At 46.1% G+C, this 19,416-nt stretch overlaps 1 protein-coding gene across 3 annotated transcripts; it reads right to left on the bottom strand.

Moving 5' to 3' along the window:
- Nucleotides 1-3,174: 3,174 nt before the first annotated feature.
- ZNF212 (zinc finger protein 212) lies at nucleotides 3,175-19,330 on the bottom strand. 3 transcript variants are annotated; one of them, XM_060625923.3, is made up of 5 exons: nucleotides 19,195-19,330; nucleotides 8,503-8,892; nucleotides 8,244-8,370; nucleotides 6,593-6,682; nucleotides 3,175-5,829 (listed from the first exon to the last, which is right to left on the bottom strand). In XM_060625923.3, exons 1-5 carry the CDS (start codon nucleotides 19,216-19,218, stop codon nucleotides 4,973-4,975), a joined length of 1,488 nt encoding a protein of 495 aa, XP_060481906.1. In that variant the 5' UTR covers nucleotides 19,219-19,330; the 3' UTR covers nucleotides 3,175-4,972. The 3 variants fall into 3 exon arrangements, with proteins under 3 accessions (XP_060481906.1, XP_078294272.1, XP_060481892.1); XM_078438146.2 differs by having other exon boundaries at nucleotides 3,175-5,826; XM_060625909.3 differs by lacking the exon at nucleotides 19,195-19,330 and adding an exon at nucleotides 18,783-19,172 and having other exon boundaries at nucleotides 8,503-8,887.
- Nucleotides 19,331-19,416: the final 86 nt, after the last annotated feature.

The raw sequence follows: 19,416 nt of genomic DNA, 5'->3' as shown, positions 1-19,416 counted from the left end.
CAACTAAGCCACCCAGGCACCCCATCCTTCTTCCCATCCTTAAAGGTCCAGTCCAAAAGTCCCGTCTTATGGCACCTGGGTGGCTCAGTCGGCTAAGTGTCTGACTTTGGCTCAGGTCATGATCTTGTGGTTCGTGAGTTCGAGTCCCACGCTGGGTTCTGTGCTGATAGTGTGGAGCCTGGAACCTCCTTCAGATTGTCTCCCTCTCTCTCTGCCCCTTCTCCGCTTGCACTCTTGTCTCTCTCTCAAAAACAAACACACATTAAAAAAAAAATTCACCTCTCATAAAGCCTTCCCCAACCCCCACAACTAAATGTAATTGTTCTCTGAATTCTTTTTTAAGTAGGCTTCGCACCCAGTGCAGGGCCCAATTCGGGACCTGAACTCACAACCCGGAGATCAAGCCCTGAGCCAAGACCAAGAATTGGATGCTTAACCGACTTAAGAATTCTCTGAATTCATTTAAAAAAAAAAAAAAAAAAAAAAGGGGCGCCTGGGTGGCGCAGTCGGTTGAGCGTCCGACTTCAGCCAGGTCATGATCTCGCGGTCCGTGAGTTCTAGCCCCGCGTCAGGCTCTGGGCTGATGGCTCGGAGCCTGGAGCCTGTTTCCGATTCTGTGTCTCCCTCTCTCTCTGCCCCTCCCGCGTTCATGCTCTGTCTCTCTGTGTCCCAAAAATAAATAAAAAACGTTGAAAAAAAAATTTAAAAAAAAAAAAAAAAAAAAAAAAGAATTCTCTGAATTCTAACAGACCTTCAGCCTCACTTGGGACATATAATTTTACCTTGTATTAGATTCCCTTAACAGCCTGTAAACCCCAAGAGCAAGATCTCTGTCTGATTTAGCCGTCCACATCCTCTGCAGACCTTGCACCCGGAGGCCACTCAGATCCTTGTGAGCGGACACACTCTCAGGTGGAATGGAATCTTGCACCAGTCTGGGAAAGGGTTATGCAAACACGCAGCACAAGGAGGAGACAGATTTTGATAGAATATAAACTCGACTAGGGCAAAGATCTGTTTTGTACACTTAAATATCCCAAGTGTTTAAAAGTGCCTCGGGGCGCCTGGATGGCTCAGTGGGTTGAGCGTTTGACTTCCAGCTGTTCGTCGGGCTCTGTGCTGACAGCTCGGAGCCTGGAGCCTGCTTCGGATTCTCTGCCTCCCTCTCTCTCTGCCCCTTGTCCGCTCACATCATCTCTCTCTCTGTCTCAAAGATAAACATCAAAAAAAATAATAAATTTAAAAAAATAAATAAAAATAAAAGTGCCTAGATGACAGGTGTGATATATAGATTTGTTGAATAAGAAACACATGAGGGAAGTGTTCACACAAGGGGGCTTATAAACTGAGCAGCGAGGGACGCCTGGGTGGCTCAGTCGGTTGAGCGTCCGACTTCGGCTCAGGTCATGTTCTCCCGGTTCGTGGTTCCAGCCCCACGTCGGGCTCTGTGCTGACCGCTCGGGGCCTGGAGCCTGCTTTGGATTCTGTGTCTCCCTCTCCCTGGCCCTCCCCTGCTCGCACTGTCTCACTCTTTCTCAAAAATAAACATTAAAAAAAAAAAATTTAAACTGAGCAGCGAAAAATAAATAGTATTTGGTTCACAAAGAAGGGAATTCCTGGAAAATGGAAGGCACAGCTTATTCACTAAGTGGCAGGCAGCCCAATGTGGCAGCAGCAAGGATACTTTAGAGAGTGAAAGGGGAAGAAACTCGGAGCAGGTTAGGTTTTGGGCGGCCAAAGTGTAAGTTCTATACTAAAATGCCGGCTCTTTGTCTTAGAGGAAAGCCCTTCTCCAATTCGTGTGCCAGGACAATGACTCTGGTAGCATAAAGGATGTGGTGAAGGGCAGGAGAGCAGTTAGGCTACCGGACAGTTTAGGTGGGCAACAATCGGGACCCTAATCTGTAGGAAAGGAAGGAGAGAAGATAGGACAGAGGAGAGTCACTAATGTTCGGCATTTAATTCTTCCTTATTGTCGATTTAAAATTTTCTAACTTGATCATCCTTGTCCTTCCGACAGCTCCATTTCCCGTTTCCCTCCCGGCACCTAGCAGAGCCGGCAAAAGGTTGGTATTTTGTATCACACTCAAGAAGGCACCGCAGACACAGATGCAGACACAGACCCGGAGATCTTGTTAAAACCTGCAGACTCGGCTTCGGTGGGTCTGAGTCTGCATTTCTACAAAGCTCCCCAGCCATGCCGATGCCGCTGGTGCAGAACCCACGCTTCGGGTAACAAGGACTCAGAACCCAGCCTGGACCCGAGGTGCTTGGTTACGGTCAACCAGAAGCACCCATGGTCAAGTGTATGGGCTCTGAGGCAAGATGGCCTGGGTTGCCAGCAACCTCCGCCGGTCACTTCATCTCGCAGAATGCGAGATGTGAAACGGGGTATAATCGTACCCCCCAAGAGGCTGGTGTGAGGGCTGAGTTCACTTTTAAAAGAGTGCCTCACACATGAGGGCTCAGCAATTATCAGCCATTATTACAGTAGTCCAAAGGCCTGATAAATTGTTCTCCTGCCTCTGGGAAAACTTAAACACTGCCAGAGAACCAGAATCCTATCCTGTCCTTTTTTTTCCCCACGATGCCAAAGACTGGTCACATTAAGACACTCAACTGGCAGGTAAGGATATTCAAGGATGGGATTTAGGGGAATCCAGGATGCAAAAAAGCTTGGGGGCAGGAGCCTATAGAAGGAACCTGGAGTAGCTCCAGAGGTTTTCCTACATATAACGAAGCCCGACACCTCAGCTGAACACGGCACCTGCGTTCCCTTCATGTTCAATTTCTACACCAAGCCAGTCCCATACCTTACAGCGACCTGCGTTTATTTTTATCTATTTATTTATTCCTTTTTATCCCCACGTCCCTCTCACCGCTCCCACAGGCAACCGTAATGCCTTTAAGGTGTCACTTTTGGTTTCCAAGTGTTCTTACAAAATGTTTTGTGTGGGGCGCCTGGGTGGCGCAGTCGGTTAAGCGTCCGACTTCAGCCAGGTCACGATCTCACGGTCCGTGAGTTCGAGCCCCGCATCAGGCTCTGGGCTGATGGCTCAGAGCCTGGAGCCTGTTTCAGATTCTGTGTCTCCCTCTCTCTCTGCCCCTCCCCCGTTCATGCTCTGTCTCTCTCTGTCCCAAAAATAAATAAACGTTGAAAAAAAAAAAAAAATGTTTTGTGTACGTGCATTTCATATAAATGGTATTGTCATAGATCTCGTCCAGTTCCTTACATTTTCCCACTCGGCACTGCATGTTTAAGATCAACCACCAATGTGGCCACATGCATATCCAAGCCGACATTCCTGCTACCCAGTACCCCCTGAGATCACACCCTACCTGCCCTCTCTTCCTTCCATCTCCCAAAAACCAACACCCAGACTGTGTGCGGCCCTCGATCACAAACAAGGTCCCACGAACATCCTCGTACGTGCCCTCTTCTCGTCTGTCCTAAACTGAAGTAAAAATGCAGGTCAGGCTGTGACTTTATGCCTCTGTCACTGCTCCAGGTCAGCCACCTCTTCCATATTATTTGTTTGTCTGGAGAGAGAGAGAGAGAGAGAGAGAGAGAGAGACAAAGAGAGCAGGGGAAGGGCAGAGAGAAGAGAGAGGGAGGCAGAATCTCAAGTGAGGCTTGAACTCACAATCCATGAGACCACGACCTGAGATGAAGAGTTGGACGCTTGGCTGAGCCACCCAGGCGCCCCTCCATCTCGGTATTCTTGACAAAGGGAGAAAAATATCCAACGTGAGCATTTTTTTTTTTTTTTTTTTTTTTGCTAGTAGCAAGTTTTATTCTAGGCAACTGCAAATCATCAAAGGGGACACTCACATAGGACCCAGAAGCCCACTCCCATCTCCCCAGACAACAGTGAGGCAAGCATTCAACACTCCTGAGAAATAAGCATTTCTGCGCTTTTTCTCCACCGTCTCTGGAACAGTCAACCCCAGAACTAATTTGGAACATGTGTAATCTGCACAATCTCAACAACTGGTGTAGTAAGAACAAACTCCAACACCCACCGGAACGAGTCAGACAACCATAAGGAACGAAGTAGTCTTCTACCCTGGGCGGCTGCAGAACCCAGCGAGGACCAGGTGGGAAGAGGAAGATCACGGTGAGAGACCGGGATTCCCGAGCAGTGAGCTCTTGGCTCCATGAGGGACTCTGTTCTCAGCAGGGGCTTTGGGGGTCTACTCCTACCGCTCTCCTCCTCTGGCTCCTCTGGCTTCAGGTAGCCCCTTGTGAGACTGCCAAGGACCCCCACGACAGGGAGCCCAGCACTCTGCCCCCTGATCTCTGGCCTAACTAAGTGTGGGTGGGCTAGAAGAGCCCCATAAACAAATCCCTCCTAGAGGGTAGGCCCAGTCCCCATGTTAGGAACAACCTCTACAATGCTGGAAATTTAGAAAACAAGGTCAGACTGTATTTTTTTTAAATCAACTAAAATCTAATTCCAAAACAGTTTCTTCAGAACAGGGTAAGCAGTCATTTAAATTATGTCCTCTACTTGTTATTAACAAAGAGACTACAAAAGAAGAGGAAAGAGAGGGTTATATGCTTCCCAGAACACTTCCGCCCACCTGCTCGCTCCACTGACCTGACCCAACCTCCCGGGAAGACCTGAGATGCTGGGACAGGCCCTAGAAGCAGCCACCGGTCCCTGCAGGGTCAGAGGGCCAACCCCAGCCCACGAGTATCAGCCCGGAGGAGAAAACCAGAGACGTGAAGGTGCCCGAGACAGCAAGCTCCACAGCAGGGTAGAGACGGCAGGGAGAGGCGCGGCCCCCGACTCCTCCTCCTCCACAGTTTTCAGCACAGTGTCTGGGCTCGGCCTGGTGCTTGGCCAAGGGAAGGCAAATCAACGCGACTCCCCTCAGGAAGAAGTCAGTCCCTGACTCTGCACAGCGTCTCTTCAGGGGGACCGATGCCAGCCCCTTCGCCCCCCAGACAGACGAGGGGCCGGCACCCTTAAAGCAGGCCGTTGGGCCTTCCCGGCTGCAGGGTCAGCCCGCCCCGCTCCCGCTGGTGGATCTTCTGGTGCTGCAGAAGGTGCTGCTTCTGGACAAAGCTCTTCTCACACTCTGAGCAGCTGTAGGGCCGCTCGCCCGTGTGGATGCGCTGGTGCCGCACCAGATCAGATGGGTGGCTGAAGCTCTTGCCGCAGTAACCACAGAGGAGGGAACTCCGGCTTTTCCTCCAAGGGATGTGGCCGGGCAGGGCGACCAGGCTGTTGGGCGAGAACCTCTCCTGGACAGAGTGGCCAGCACTGGGCCCGTCCTGCAGGTGGCAGCGCTGGTGGATTACCAGGCTCACTCTGCAGCTGAAGCTCCGCATGCACACGTCACACTGATGCAGCTTTGCCCTCTTGGACTGGGGCTTGAGTCGTGGCCTGGGTCTAAGGCTCTCCTCTGGCTCCGAGGCCACGCCCGACTCCGAGTGGGTGTGCAGATGTGCGGCTAGCTGCTGCTTATAGCGGAAGCTAACCTCGCACTCGGAGCACTCATAAGGGCCAGAAGCGTCCCTTTTCAGCTTTACGCCCTGGCCACACTGCTGTTCCAGCTGTGCCTGCCTACCAGGCTCCTGCTTCGGGGGGCAGCCCAGAGTGCCGCCACTGCCAGAGTCTCTACTGCCCTCGATGGGATCCTCCGGATTAGTGTCTCCAGGGCCTGGATCCAAGAAGACAGAACTACCCTGACCACCCCAGAGTTCAGTGTGTTCTGGGCTCAGGAAAGCGTGCTCTTCTGCAATGCCTGAGAATTCTCCAGGAAGATCCGCAGAGCCTTCCTGAGTATACTGTATCTCCTGCTTGATCATAACCCCTTCTGCTGCCAAGAGAAAGAAGATCGACAAAAAAGATCACATCCTAGCACGTTCGGTTTCTTCAGAACTAAACAAACATCCGTGAGTTTCAAAAGGGCTCGAATCAAAGCATCCCAGGATCAAGGGAATTAAGACAATTTGGAGGAGAAGGAGACTGGGTTCTAAGACCTGAAAAACTAAACCTATATTCATGAAGAAAAATCTGAATACTATTTTTCTAGAACAATGTTATAAATGATAGTTCTCTAAGGCTGTCCACAAATTTGTATTCAATTTCTATGAAAAATGGCAAAATACACTGTAAAAACTGTACTAATTCAAGAGTGTTAAAATAATGTGAATGATTAAAAAAACAACCCTTAAACCTAAAGCTTCAATATTCACGTATCCAGCCCCAATCTTCCTGCACATTCCCCCCGAATTACCTGGCTTATAAATGCTCTGCCTGCCTCTCACCCAGATCTGACCAACTCCTAAGATCTGACCAACCCTATCTACAATCTTCAGTGGGTTTTAACTAGAACTATTACGTACACTACTCTTACAGTAGAGCAGGCATGAGGTAGGATATGGTCACGAAACTCAAGACCTTCACAGCGGTAAGGAGTTAAGACTCCTTAGCAGGTGAACTAATGAAAATCATCAAGGAATCTGAAAGAAGTAATACCAGATGAGGTTGCTGACAATGTTTGGCAGTTTAGCAGTAGGAAAGCTCATTACAGGCTGCAGGGAGTAGGGAGAGGGATGGAATATTCTGGTTCCACTCACCTGGGTGGACATCACCAGGGCCTTCCTCCTCCAAGTCACCCAGCATCCCTGTACCCAACTCCGCTTCTTCTTCTGGCGGGCCAAGAACCTCTGGGTTGGAATAGGCACAGTGTGAGCCCAGGAGAGAGTAAAAGCTCACCGGGCACTGGTCAGTGGCCAATGAACAAGGTGACCACTGCCAGAGGGTTGATACTAAAAGCTGAAAAGATTAAAGGGCTACCGTTCTTGCCACTTTCCCCTGGCAGTTTGGGACAACTGGAAAATTAGAGACGATTAGAAAGATCTCTTCAGTTTGCTGCTGCCTTCCACGCTCCTTCATGCGTTACCATGGCTCAAGTATTCAGCCTCTGGAGCCCGCTCCCCTTCCCCCAGCACCACCCTGCCCTCACTTGTACAGGGTTTCAAGTGCTGCCTCCTTTCAGGGTATCTAATTTCAACCATGCTGACATACTGCAAGTAAGGCAGGCACCATTATCCCCAGCTAGGACAGCCGAGGAACCTGCCACTAGAACACATAACAGCCGAGGTCAAGCAGTCCCTTCTCTGGCCCATTTGCTACTTCCCTCTCTGCTCCAGTCATGCTGGCTTTTTTTTTTTTTAATGTTTATTTTTGAGAGAGAGAGAGAGAGTGCAAGTGGGGGAGGGATAGAGAGGGAGAAAGACAGGATCTGAAGCGGGCCCTGGGAGGAAAGCAGAGAGTCTGATGCGAGGCTAAAACTCACGAACCATGAGATCATGACTCGAGCCGAAGTTGGATACTTACAGACTAAACCACCAAAGGCGCCCCACACACTGGTCTTTCTGACATTCCTCCATGAAACTCAGTTGTTTTTTTTTTAAATGTTTATTTATTTTTGAGAGAGAGAGAGAGAAAGAGCCCTAGTGGGGGAGGGGCAGAGAAAGAGGGAGACACTCATACAACATTCTTTTCTTTTTTTTTTTTTAAATGTTTATTTTTGAGAGAGAGGGCTGGGGGTGGGGGCGGGTAGAGCAGAGAGAGGGAGGAAGACAGAGGATCCAAAGCGGGCTCTGGGCTGACAGCAGAGAGCCGGATGTGGGGTTCCAACTCCCCAGCTGTGAGATCATGACCTGAGGCGAAGTTGGACGCTTAACAGACTGAGCCACCCAGGGGCCCCCATGGACTTCAGTTTTAAAAGATTTTGTTTACCAAAATCTACTTACTAAGTAAAAGCTAGTCTTTTATATATAAAGATATACATCTATTAAGCAGCACTTGTAATTAACACAAAATAGACACGGAACTCACAGTGATTGGATGTAAGTCCAGCCAAATGCCAAGAAAATGTTTTGGTTAGCCTGTGCTGCCTGCCTCATCTTAGGTAACAAAGGATTTCTTGTCAAACAGTTTAAGTATTAAAAACAGCATATATATGACATCTTATCTACTAGTAAATACTGTCAGGAACGGACTATGTGACCGCAGAGAAGAAATACACAATATGCAACACCAAGACCTTTCTAAAAGTCTTCGAGAACTGAGGACCTGGAGATTCCCATTTCTCGACCCGGCCCAGATCCACAGAGGAGCCAAAGCCGACTAGAATCACAGGTGTGGTCTGAGTCACAAGCTACTTGGCCAGGGATGTAAGATGCTGAAAGAGAATTCCAGGGAGAAGAAACTGCTACTTACTCAGGGAGACCAGGGCCTCGTAGTTGCTCTTCATCACATTTCTGTAAAGCTCCTTCTGCCAGTCCTCCAGATTCTCCCACTCCTGCTCCGAAAAGCACCCTCCATCGTTTTCAAGTGACCTGGGCACCTGAAATCACAAACACTGCGCAGTGAGCGCCTCCAGCCACGGCTACGAAGGAAAAGCCAGCAAGTCAGAACCTTAAAGAATAAAAGGCAGGACTCCCCATCTAGCCTAATTCTTAATCCCCAAGGGGACTACCTTGGGGGCCTCGCCCTTGCTGTCCGGAGGCAGCCTCAGCACCCAGAAGTTCCTGTTTCTCAGCAGGTTCTCCATGTTCTCCAGCCGCCTCTGCAGCAGCCCGTACTCCTGCAGCAGGGTCCCCAGCACGGCCCACTTGCCCTCCAGCTGGTTCCCGAACTCCACGGCCGTCTTCTCGCAGTCCGCCAGCTTCTTCTCGGCGGTGCCCGTCCGCCCCTCCAGGCTCTGTATCCGGGCGGCCTGGGCATCCACCTTCTTCTCCACGGCCTGAAGGGCGGCCACCACGGTCCACAGTGAGATCTCTGTGGTTTGCAAATAGGAGCTTTTCTCTGTCTCTTGTGGGGGCAACATGGAAGGACTCAAAGGTGTGGAGCGGCGTTTCCTCCTGTGCTGAAGAATCAGACACAGGGTCAGTGTCGTTTCCAAACATCACGTAAAGGAAACAATGGGTCCAGTGGGTCCAAGAGTGTTTAGAGCTACCTAGTTTCTACTTTTGTTTTTTTAAAGCATGCTCTTTTACATTCTGATACTGCAAATGATACATGTACGTTGTAGTGAGGAAATACTGAAAAGTAGAAGGAAAAAATTATGTAAAATACCACCATCCAGAAGTAAGCTGTTAGAATTTTGGTGTATTTCTGTAAGGTTTTTTTTTTTAATGTTTATTTATTTTTGAGAGAGAGACAGAGAGGGAGAGAGACAGCATGAGCAGGGGAGGGTAGAGAGGAAGACACAGAATCCGAAGCAGGGGGGGTGAGATCATGACCTGAGCCAAAGTCAGATGCTCAACCGACTGAGCCACCCAGGCGCCCCTGTAAGGTTTTCGTTAATCTTTTAACTTATCTATTTTTCCACAAAGTTGAAATTATATTGTACATAATATTTTGTTACCTGTTTTTCACTCTTAGCATATTCTCTAAGACCAACAAAGACACAAATCCTCAGTAGGACCTACAGGACTCAACTCCTTTATCTTTGTGCCCAAGCAGTTAGCACAGTAACACCTCCTAAATCCTTCATATACGTTCACTGACATGATGTGATGAAGTCTACTGACATTTGCCTTACACTTCTCGTTTTTATGATCTGTCCCCAACAGCAGGAAAATCACTACAGCTGAAGCTCGACATGACTGAAACCAACATCTGGGAAGTCTTCCCACCACTCCCTCTTACCCCCCCGTTGGACCACTGCAAGTTGATCTCAGTCCTAAACCCCAGAAGTTCATGTTCTTTTATATGGCATAGACTTTGTTCAAGGCTGCTTCTCCATCCACTGAGACCAAGACACTGAGAGGAAGTATCTTTGGAAGAACAGCTGGGGCCAGGACTTAGGGTCTGGAGAAACAGGGGCCAAAATGCAACCGACGGGCCCCAAACTCAAAACATACGCTTGGCCGTGACCTACTCCAGTTACTCAACTCAGTTCATTATGGAACATGTGGGTTAAAAGCTGAACTATCGCCCCTAAAAAAGATTTAAATGAAAGTTTAACCTAAAAGATCGATGCAAATGAAACAAAACAAAATCCTAGGCTTTTGGACAGCCTCATTTCATCACATGTTCTGCTTTTCACTTTCACTCGCTCCTCTCCAGCTTCGTGGAGCCCCCTCTTGCCTTTCTGCCGCCAGCTTTCTGCAGCTTGCTGAGCACTTCAGGCAGACGGGCAGGTGGGTCAGGATCTGAGCAAAGGAGTAATTCCTCTCCTCTTGTACATAATAAAAGGCTGAAAAGAGTGGTTAAATCAAGCTGCTACTTCTGTTTGGAACGATCTATTGAGATGGAAACAACTCAAATGTCTACGGACCGGGTGAATCAATAAACAAACTAGGGTTCCATTCTTATGTTACGGGTTGAATTTTGTTTCCTCAAACAGATATGTTGAAGTCCCAACCACCAGTATCTCAGAATCTGATCTTATCTGTGTAACTATTTTTTTTTAAAGATTTTATTATTTTAAGTAATCTATATACCTAACATGGGGCTCAAACTCAAACAGCGAGATCAGGAGTCTCATGCTCCATCAACCGAGTCATCCAGGTGCCCCGGAATGTGATCTTATCTTGAGATAAGAATATTTACAGAGATAATCAAGTTACATGAGGTCATTGGGTGGGCTCTAATCAAATATGATTTGGCGTCCTTATGAAAGGGGAAATTTGGGCAGAGACAGACGTGCACTTAGGGGAGACGACGTGAAGACACACACAGGGAGAAGACAACCACAAGACGGTGGAGGCAGAGGTCAGAGTTCTATTGCCACAAGCCAAGAAAATGCCTGGGGCACCAGAAGCAATGAGAGAAGCCTGGAATATCCGATTCTCCAATTCGGTGGACACCCTGATTTCAGACTTCCAGCCTCCAGAACCGTGAAGACGATACACCTCTGGTGTTTAAGCCCCCCAATTTGCAGTACTTTGTTACGGCAGCCCTAGGGAACTAATATACCATACGAGAGAATACTAATACATTATTACTATATTAATAATTAACGTATTAATCATACATTAGCAATAAAAAGGAACAAACTATTGACATATGTAACAACATGGATGGATCTCAAAATCATTATGCAAAGTGAAAAAGGCCAGACACAAAATGCCACCCACTCTATTCCATTTACATGACATTCAGGAAAGGCAAAATGACAGAGACAGAAAACAGATGAGTGGTAGCCAGGGGCGGGGGTGGGGGGTAAGGGGGTTGGAGGGGAGAAGGAGAGTGAATGCAAAGGAACACTTTCTGGGATGATGGAAATATTCTATATTTTGGTAACATGATGATAGCTACACATTTGTCAAAACTCACTGAACTGTATGCCTGAAGAGCGAATTTTACCAGATGTAAATTGTATCTCAGTAAGCACGACTAAGAACGCCAAGAGAGAAGAAAATGTTAGCTGCCATGAAAGACGCCATAAACAAAGTCTAAAAAAACAGACAGGGAGAGAATATATGTAAACAGGGTATGAACTGGAAGGAAAAGATAACAACCCCAAAATAAAACTGCAAAGTAAGCAATTGTGAGCGCAGAAGCGCAAGTGGTCAAGAAGCAGTCAGGAGTGCAAATATAACCAAGTAAAACTGCTTTTCACCCACCAGGCTGACAAACTTGAAAAAGAGGGATAAGGAGCTACATTCAGAGCTGACTAGGATATAAAACTGGCACTTTCATAACACTCCCAGAAGGAACGAAAACTACCACAAACTTCAGGGAAGAATATCTCATAAAAGTCATTAAAAACCCTCTCACCTGGCAATCCCATTTACCAGAATCCATCTTACAAAACTAAATGGCATTATTTACTGACATCCACACAGAGATTACTGGTAACATCCTTTGGAACAGTCAGAGCCTGGAAATAATCCAGATGTCTGTTCGTGGTTAAATAAATTATGGCACAACCAAACAGGACCTTTAAAAATAATGAGTTAGGGACGCCTGGGTGGCTCAGTCGGTTGAGCTTCCGACTTCGGCTCAGATCATAATCTCGCGGTTGACGGGTTCAAGCCCCAAGTCAGGCTCTGTTGGACAGCTCGGAGCCTGAAGCCTGCTTCAGATTCTGTCTTCCTCTCTCTCTGCCCCTCCCCCACTCATGCTCTGTACCAAAAATAAACATTAAAAAAAATTTTTTTTAAATAATGAGTTAGATCTATGTGTATGGTTCAGTAGAGTTTTCACCATACACTGCTGGTTAAAAATCCAACTTTTAGGGAAAGAGACTTATTTTAATGTTTATTTTTGAAAGAGAGTGCAAGCAGGGGAGGGGCAGAGAGAGGAGGGACAGAGGATCTGAAGTGGGCTCTGTGCTGAGAGCTGAGAGTTCAATGCAGGGCTCAAACCCAGGAACCACAAGATCATGACCTGAACCTGAGTCAGAAGCTCAACCCACTGAGCCACACAGGCTCCCCAGGAAATATATCTATTATGATCCCACTCTCCTAAAGAAGAGAAGATATACAAGTATATGTTTGTTTCAGCACACAGGGAGGTCTGAAAGGGACTCAATAAACTGTTAACACCACTTACCTTCAAGGAGATGAGTGGGAGGGATTTTAACCTTTCCTTGTCAACTATCGTTTGACTTCGACAATAAACATGTATTTTTTTGTAATTTATTTTTTACAGAACTTCCATATTTAAGAGTATTCCTGATGGCAGTGAAAAATACAGTAAGTACACTCATTGGGGCGCCTGGGTGGCTGTCAGTTAGGCATCTGACTTCGGCTCAGGTCATGATCTTGTGGTTCATGAGTTCCAGCCCCATGTCAAGGCTGTGCTGACAGCTCAGACCCTGGAACCACTTCGGATTCTGTGTCTCCCTCTCTGTCCGTCTCTTCCCCCTCTCGCACTCTCTCTCTCTCTCTCTCAAAAATATGCATTAAAAACCAACCAACCAACCAGTACTCGTATGTTGCCCATACTTCTGGATATTCCAGGGCAGTCCTGCTTGAGTGTTCTATTATACTGAGATCAAGTCTCATACAATGGGACTGCAGCTATGGTCTGAAACCCGTCACCATTAAGCATAAGACACAGTCCTTGCTAAGGAACCTGCAATCTGCTTGACGGAAGTACAAAATAATGAAATAACATCCTAAAGTGGTATTTGATTAAGGTGGACTAAATAATATTTAAGGTCACTTCCAACTCTGAGATACCATGATTTTTAAATACTGAATAGTTTAAATGAACTACTTAATGCATAAGATCTTATACATCTTATGTAGTGGCAACAAATCACGTAACTACCACTCAGTTACAGATATATAGCCTCTGAAGTCCTCGGTATGACTCTCTGAAGTACTATCCTGAATTTGATTTTTCACTATTTTCTGTTTCATCTTTTCACCAAATGTTTGTTTCCAAAACAATGTATGCTCTTTAGTTTTACATATTTTAGGACTTTACACAAATAGAATCCTTATTTCACAACTCCTAAGAATATCCTGTTGTTGCAGATGGCTGTAATTAATTCATTTTCACTTCTATATAACAATGTGCCGATACCACGATTTACTTTTCCGTCCCATTACTGACGTGTCCTCCACCTCTGTCATCACAAACAGTGCTGCAATGAACCAGACCGTGCATGGCTCCTAACAGACACAGCCCAGTTTCCTGAGGGTATAGTCCTAGAAAGGGAATTGTCGGCTAACAGGGTAAGCATCTTGAACTTCAGTAAATATGCCAAATGTTTTCTAAAGTGGTTGTATCAATTGCACTCCTATCAATAGTATGTGCATATTCTAGATGTTCCCCAATTATGTGTTACTGTCAGACTAGTATTTTGTCCTAGTAGGTCTGAATTGACATGTCCTCATGGTTTCCATCTCCATTTTCCTTGATTACTAAGGGTAAGCATATTTTAAATGTTTATTGGCCATTCAAATTTCTTCAGTGAACTACTTGTTCAGTCTTTTATCCATTTATCTTTTGGGTTATCTGACTTCCTCACCATCTCAGAATTTCTCTGAAAATTCTGGAAACTAATCTTTATCCATGCTATATGTGTTGCAAATATTGCCTCCTTATTTGTGCATTTAAAAAGTTTCCTTTACTGGGGCGCCTGGGTGGCTCAGTTGGTTAAGCGTCCAACTTTGGCTCAGGTCGTGATCTCACGGTTCACGAGTTTGAGCCCCACATCAGGCTCACTGCTGTCAGCACAGAGCCTGCTTCGAATCCTCTGTCCTCATCTCTCTGCCCCTCTCTTGCTTGCGCTCTCTCAAAAATAATATTAAAAAAAAAAATACTGTATTGCAAAAAACAATGCTAACCATCACCTGAACTTTTAGCAAGTCATAATTACCAGTCACAGAACTTCACAACAAACATAATAATAATGAAAAACTTCAAAATATTGTGAGAATTACCAAATTGTGACCCAGAGACACGAAGTCAGGAAATGGTATTGGAAAAATGGCACTGGGAGACTTGACATAGGGTTGCCACAAACCTTCAATTTGTAAAAAAACAAAGTATCTGCAAAGTGCAACAAAACAAAGCTCAATTAATTGAGGTATGCCTGTATGTTGATATTATATATTGACAGATACATGGCTAAAAAAATCTCTATCTGTGCTGTCTGACAGCCACTAGAGGCACATAGCTATCTAAATCTAAATTAACAGAAACTCAATTAAAAATTCAGTTCCTCAGCCATACTAGTTACATTTCAAGTGCTTAATAGCCATATATATATGTATGACTACATGAACAGTGACTATATTTAACAGTGCAAAACAGAGTATTTCCATAATCTCAGAAAGTTCTATTTGATGTGCCACACCTTACTAATTTTTTCTCTGCTTGATAAAAACTAAAGTTTTGTTAGTCTTCTACTATGCTAGTGAATTTTCCTTGTAGTTCTGTCAGCTTTTGTTTTATATATTTTGAGGCTATGTAATTAGATACAAAATATTAGAGGGGCGCCTGGGTGGCTCAGTCGGTTAAGCGTCCGACTTCAGCTCAGGTCACGATCTCGCGGTCCGTGAGTTTGAGCCCCACGTCGGGCTCTGGGCTGATGGCTCAGAGCCTGGAGCCTGCTTCTGATTCTGCGTCTCCCTCTCTCTCTGCCCCTCCCCCGTTCATGCTCTCTCTCTGTCTCAAAAATAAATAAACTCAAAATATTAGAAATGTCATATCAAGCTGGTAAATTGAGTCTTAACCATTATAAAAGTAGTAGTACCTCTCTAGCTCTAGGAATATTAATATAGTTGAGCTAATTTTCTTTTGATTAATATTAGCTTGGTATGTTTTCATTTTTTTTTTTATGTTTATTTACTCTTGAGAGAGAGAGAGAGACAGAGCATGAGTGAGGTAGGGGCAGAGGGAGAGGGAGACACAGAATCTGAAGCAGGCTCCAGGCTCTGAGCTGAAGATCCATGAGATCATGACCCAAGCCAAAGTCAGATGCTTAACTGACTAAGCCACCCAGGCATCCCTCAAGTTCTTTTATGTTCAACCATTCCTGTAATTTTATCTTTTAGTTGTATCTCTTATAAACTACATAATGGGATTTTTTTTCTCATCCTGACAAATATTGCCTTTTAACTAGAACATTTTGTCCATTTACATTTATTGTAACTGTTGATCTATTTTTATTGATTTTTACCTTGTACTGTTTCTCTTCTCTTTTCATTGTCTTTGTTTTCTTGTAGATGATTTTTTTTTCCTTATCCTATTATTCTCCCTTCTAACTTGCAGGTTTTACAGGCAAGTTCTAGTCTTTTAGCAAGTATCTTAGATATTACAGGAAGCATACGTATAAAGGCTTTTGACTACCTGAATTCTGATCTCTTTCTAAGTTTACATCAATGCTTCCATGTATTTTAATTTGCCTTTGTTTTTAACCTCACAAAAGATTGTTTTATTTAGTCAATATTTGTTTAGATTTACCCATTTACATGGATCATCATACTTTCTTACATTTTCAGACTTTCCATTTGGGAAGATTTTCCTTTTACCTGAAGTATACCCTTTATAATTTCCTTTACTGAGAATGTATTGGTAGTAACATGGCAGTTTTGTCTGAAAATACTTTTTTAATTTTAAGAGAGAGAGAGAGAGAGAGAGAGAGAGAGAGAGAGAGAGAGAATATTCCAAGCAGGCTCCATGCTCAGTGTGAAGTCCAATGCATGGCTCAATCCCACCTTGAGATCATGACCTGAGGCAAAATCAAGAGTTGGACGCTCAACTGACTGAGCCACCCAGGCGCCCCCATCTGAAAATATTTTTTTTACCCTTGTCTTTAAAAGATCTTTTACGGACTATAAAAATCTGGGATCACAGCTATTTTCTTCCAGTTTACTAACATCATTCTAGTTTGTCTGGCTTCCACTGTTGCTGTTGAGAAGCTGGGCCCCATTAATCTAGTGACACTTCATTTGAAGGTAATCTCTTTTCTCTAGCTGCTTTTAAGAATTCTGTCTAGTATTCTCTACTTTCACTATTATGTGTCTAGGTAGAGATTTTTTTCCGTTTATCCTGATTGGGATCCACTAGGTTTCTAACGTATTTATTAATGTTTGCATTGGTCCTAAATAGCCTCAGTCATTAGCTATTTATCAACTATAGCTTCCAGTGCAGAGTGTTAAGTGTGCATGTGCCTTCCTTCTGGAATTTCAGTTTTTGTGTTTTTTTTTTTAACGTACTTTGAGAAAGCACAAAAGATATAAAATATGTGCAAGAGAGCGGGGGGGGGGGGGGGGGCAAAGAGAGGGGAGGGACACAGAATCCTAAGCTGGCTCTGAGCTGATGGCAGAGAGCCTGATGTGGGGCTAGAACTCACAAACCCTGAGATCATGACCTGAACTGAAGTCAGACGCTTAACTGACTAAGCTACCCAGGCACCCCTTAATATGTTTTTCTTATGTAATTTCAATATCCAGAATCTTTGAAGGTCTACTTTTGTCCATTATTTTTACTGCCTTTTCCTTGTAGTTTCATTGCTTGTTTGGTAGCAGGTTGTGTTTTTTTTTTTTTAACTCAACTTTCCTATAATTTTATATAGGGGAATTATTTGAAGTCTGAGTCAAATGCAGATTCCTCCAAAGAAGATCTGTGTTTATTTCTGATGCACAGCAGTACTTTAAACTACATTCTTGCGAGGTGGGGTGGGGTGGAATGCCTGGTTGGCTCAGTCAGTAGAGCATGCAACTCCTGATCTCAGGGTAGCTGAGTTCAAGCCCCACATTGGGCACGGAGTCTACTTAAAATAATAACTAAGTAAATATAAACTACATTCTTGGCTTGAGGTTTCTTAGACCATCCAGGTAGCATGAATTCAGGCAATAAACCCATATCAGAGTCACCATAAATTCTCAAGGGACACCTTGCATCTATCTCCCAGCACCAAGGTTTCACACAATTTTCTGTGTAATACTGGGAGTTAAGAGCTTACGTTCAGTTCATGCTGAATGCTGCCCTTTGAAGTCTCCACTTTAAGGATTTGGGGCAGGAAGCTTCTTAGACACACACACACACCCACCCCTTAAGTTTGGTCTCCTGGTTTTCAGGTCCTTTGGGACCATAAACACCAAAGATGAATGTTTAGCAAACGCCCTCCAAGCTGGCCTCAGAACTCATCTTTGGGCTCCAAGTATTCTTTATTAACTTACATTTCAGATATATTTAAGTGGTGTTCCCCCCCAACACCACCCCCCGCATTGTTTCTAGCTGTCTTCATGAGGGTGCCTACTTGGTCAGTGTCAAAGGAAAGGTACGGAATCCTCATCTGAAGCGGTAATATCTGAGAACAGAAATAGGCTGCGAAACGATTTAAATACATTCTACAATGACAGATCTTTAAGTTATTTAAAGGGCGGTATGGGATTTGGGTGGATCTTTTAAGGCTCTTTTGACAAGGTCTGTTGGTGACACGCACGGAACGGGGCACTGACACTGACGAGTCAGAAAGGAGTACTCTGGAGGTTCGTAACTTGTCGTCCTGCCCTACTTTAGTACCAATTTGGTCTTGAGGAAAAGCCAAGTCTTGGACTACAACAGCTGAGATGAAAAGGGTCACAGGAGGCAAATATTATAAACATTTGTGTCTCTGCAATTCCACTGTAACTTCTTGAAAGCAAACACTGCCTTCTCCGAGTCTTCCAGTCCTTTCCCTCTTCCAATCCTTTCCCTCCTGTTCTTACCCACCTTCTACAAGAATCAAAAAGGAGCAAGTTTAACCTGCTCATGGTAAACTTTTCACCACAGGCTCTCCTTAGCTCCCAATTCTCACAAAGATCTCACATCATTCCGAAAGTGTTTCTAGACCCAGAAATGCTTCGTCAAAAACTAATTTAATTCCCTCTGTCCTTTCCAGAGCAAACCTCCTTGTGTTACCAAATTAACCGCTAGTAAGAAAATGTCAGAGCTAGAAGGATCCTCTGAGATCATCTAGTAAACCAGTCCTAAACTCTCCATCTCTACCCAAAGAAAGGGAGGCCCAGGGTGTAAACACAGTTGCCTAAAATCAGTCAAATGGGTATTTGAGAGCTGAGTTCCCCAGTTTCCTGACTCCGTAACCGGGATTTTCTTCACCCCCAAGCTCCGTGTCCTGACATCCCCTGAACGGGGACGAATGGGGGCGAATGGGGGCGAATGGGGACCGGGGAAAGGGAGAGAGATCCGAGAGCTTCACAGGCAAAAGCAGCAACTACACTGTGGGGTAACACCTGTCCCCAAAGGGAGGAAGCCCGGCCTGATTTCACCCTGTGGCTGCGACCCAAGTACAGAAGTCTGCAGCAGGAGAGAGTGACAGAAAGAACGAGCAAAACACACCCAGCTGAGAACATGCGGCGAGGCCGTGAGTCCTGGGGTCCCGGGGCACCACGCGCGCTCGCTGGCAGAGATGGCGACCCGGGGTTTCCAAAGCGCGCCACCTCTCCAGCCTGGAAGCGCATGACGAAAAAGTGTGGGGACGGTCGCAAATCCAAGAACACGAAACAAGCCTCGGAGAAGTTTCTCGGCGACGGTGCGTGGCGCTGGGGCTCCGGCCCGACGCGGAAGGAGCCGGAGAGGGGGAGGGCAGAGCCCGGGGGTCGCCGCGGGAGGAGGTCGGCGTTCGCCAGCAGCAGCCCGGGAGCCCCCCGGACCCCCAGCCCCACCGGAGTCCGGACCTCGAAGCCCCGCCCCGGCCAGGAGCTCCGCCATCCCGAACGCGCCCGCCAGTCGGTGCCAGGAGGACCCTTACCCGAGTAGGCTCCGACTCCGCCATGGCTGCCAGTCGCCCCTCAACACCCGGGCCCCGCCTGATAACCCTCGGGCTGCGTGCCGGTCCCCTGGGCGCTCCCTGCCCCTCCTCGAAGCCGCCACCAGTGCCGTGTTGATACAAGGTGCATTGTGGGAGTTCGGCCCTCCGGCGCCAAGAGCTGCTCCCGCCGCTCGTCCTCGCCGCGCGGGGTTTCTAGGGCGC

The sequence above is a fragment of the Panthera onca genome, chromosome A2 (assembly GCF_046562875.1).
Source record: "Panthera onca isolate mPanOnc1 chromosome A2, mPanOnc1 haplotype 2, whole genome shotgun sequence".
Lineage (NCBI taxonomy): Eukaryota > Metazoa > Chordata > Mammalia > Carnivora > Felidae > Panthera > Panthera onca.
The sequence above is the reverse complement of the archived record's forward strand: the minus strand, read 5'-3'. Positions and strand labels throughout refer to the sequence as shown.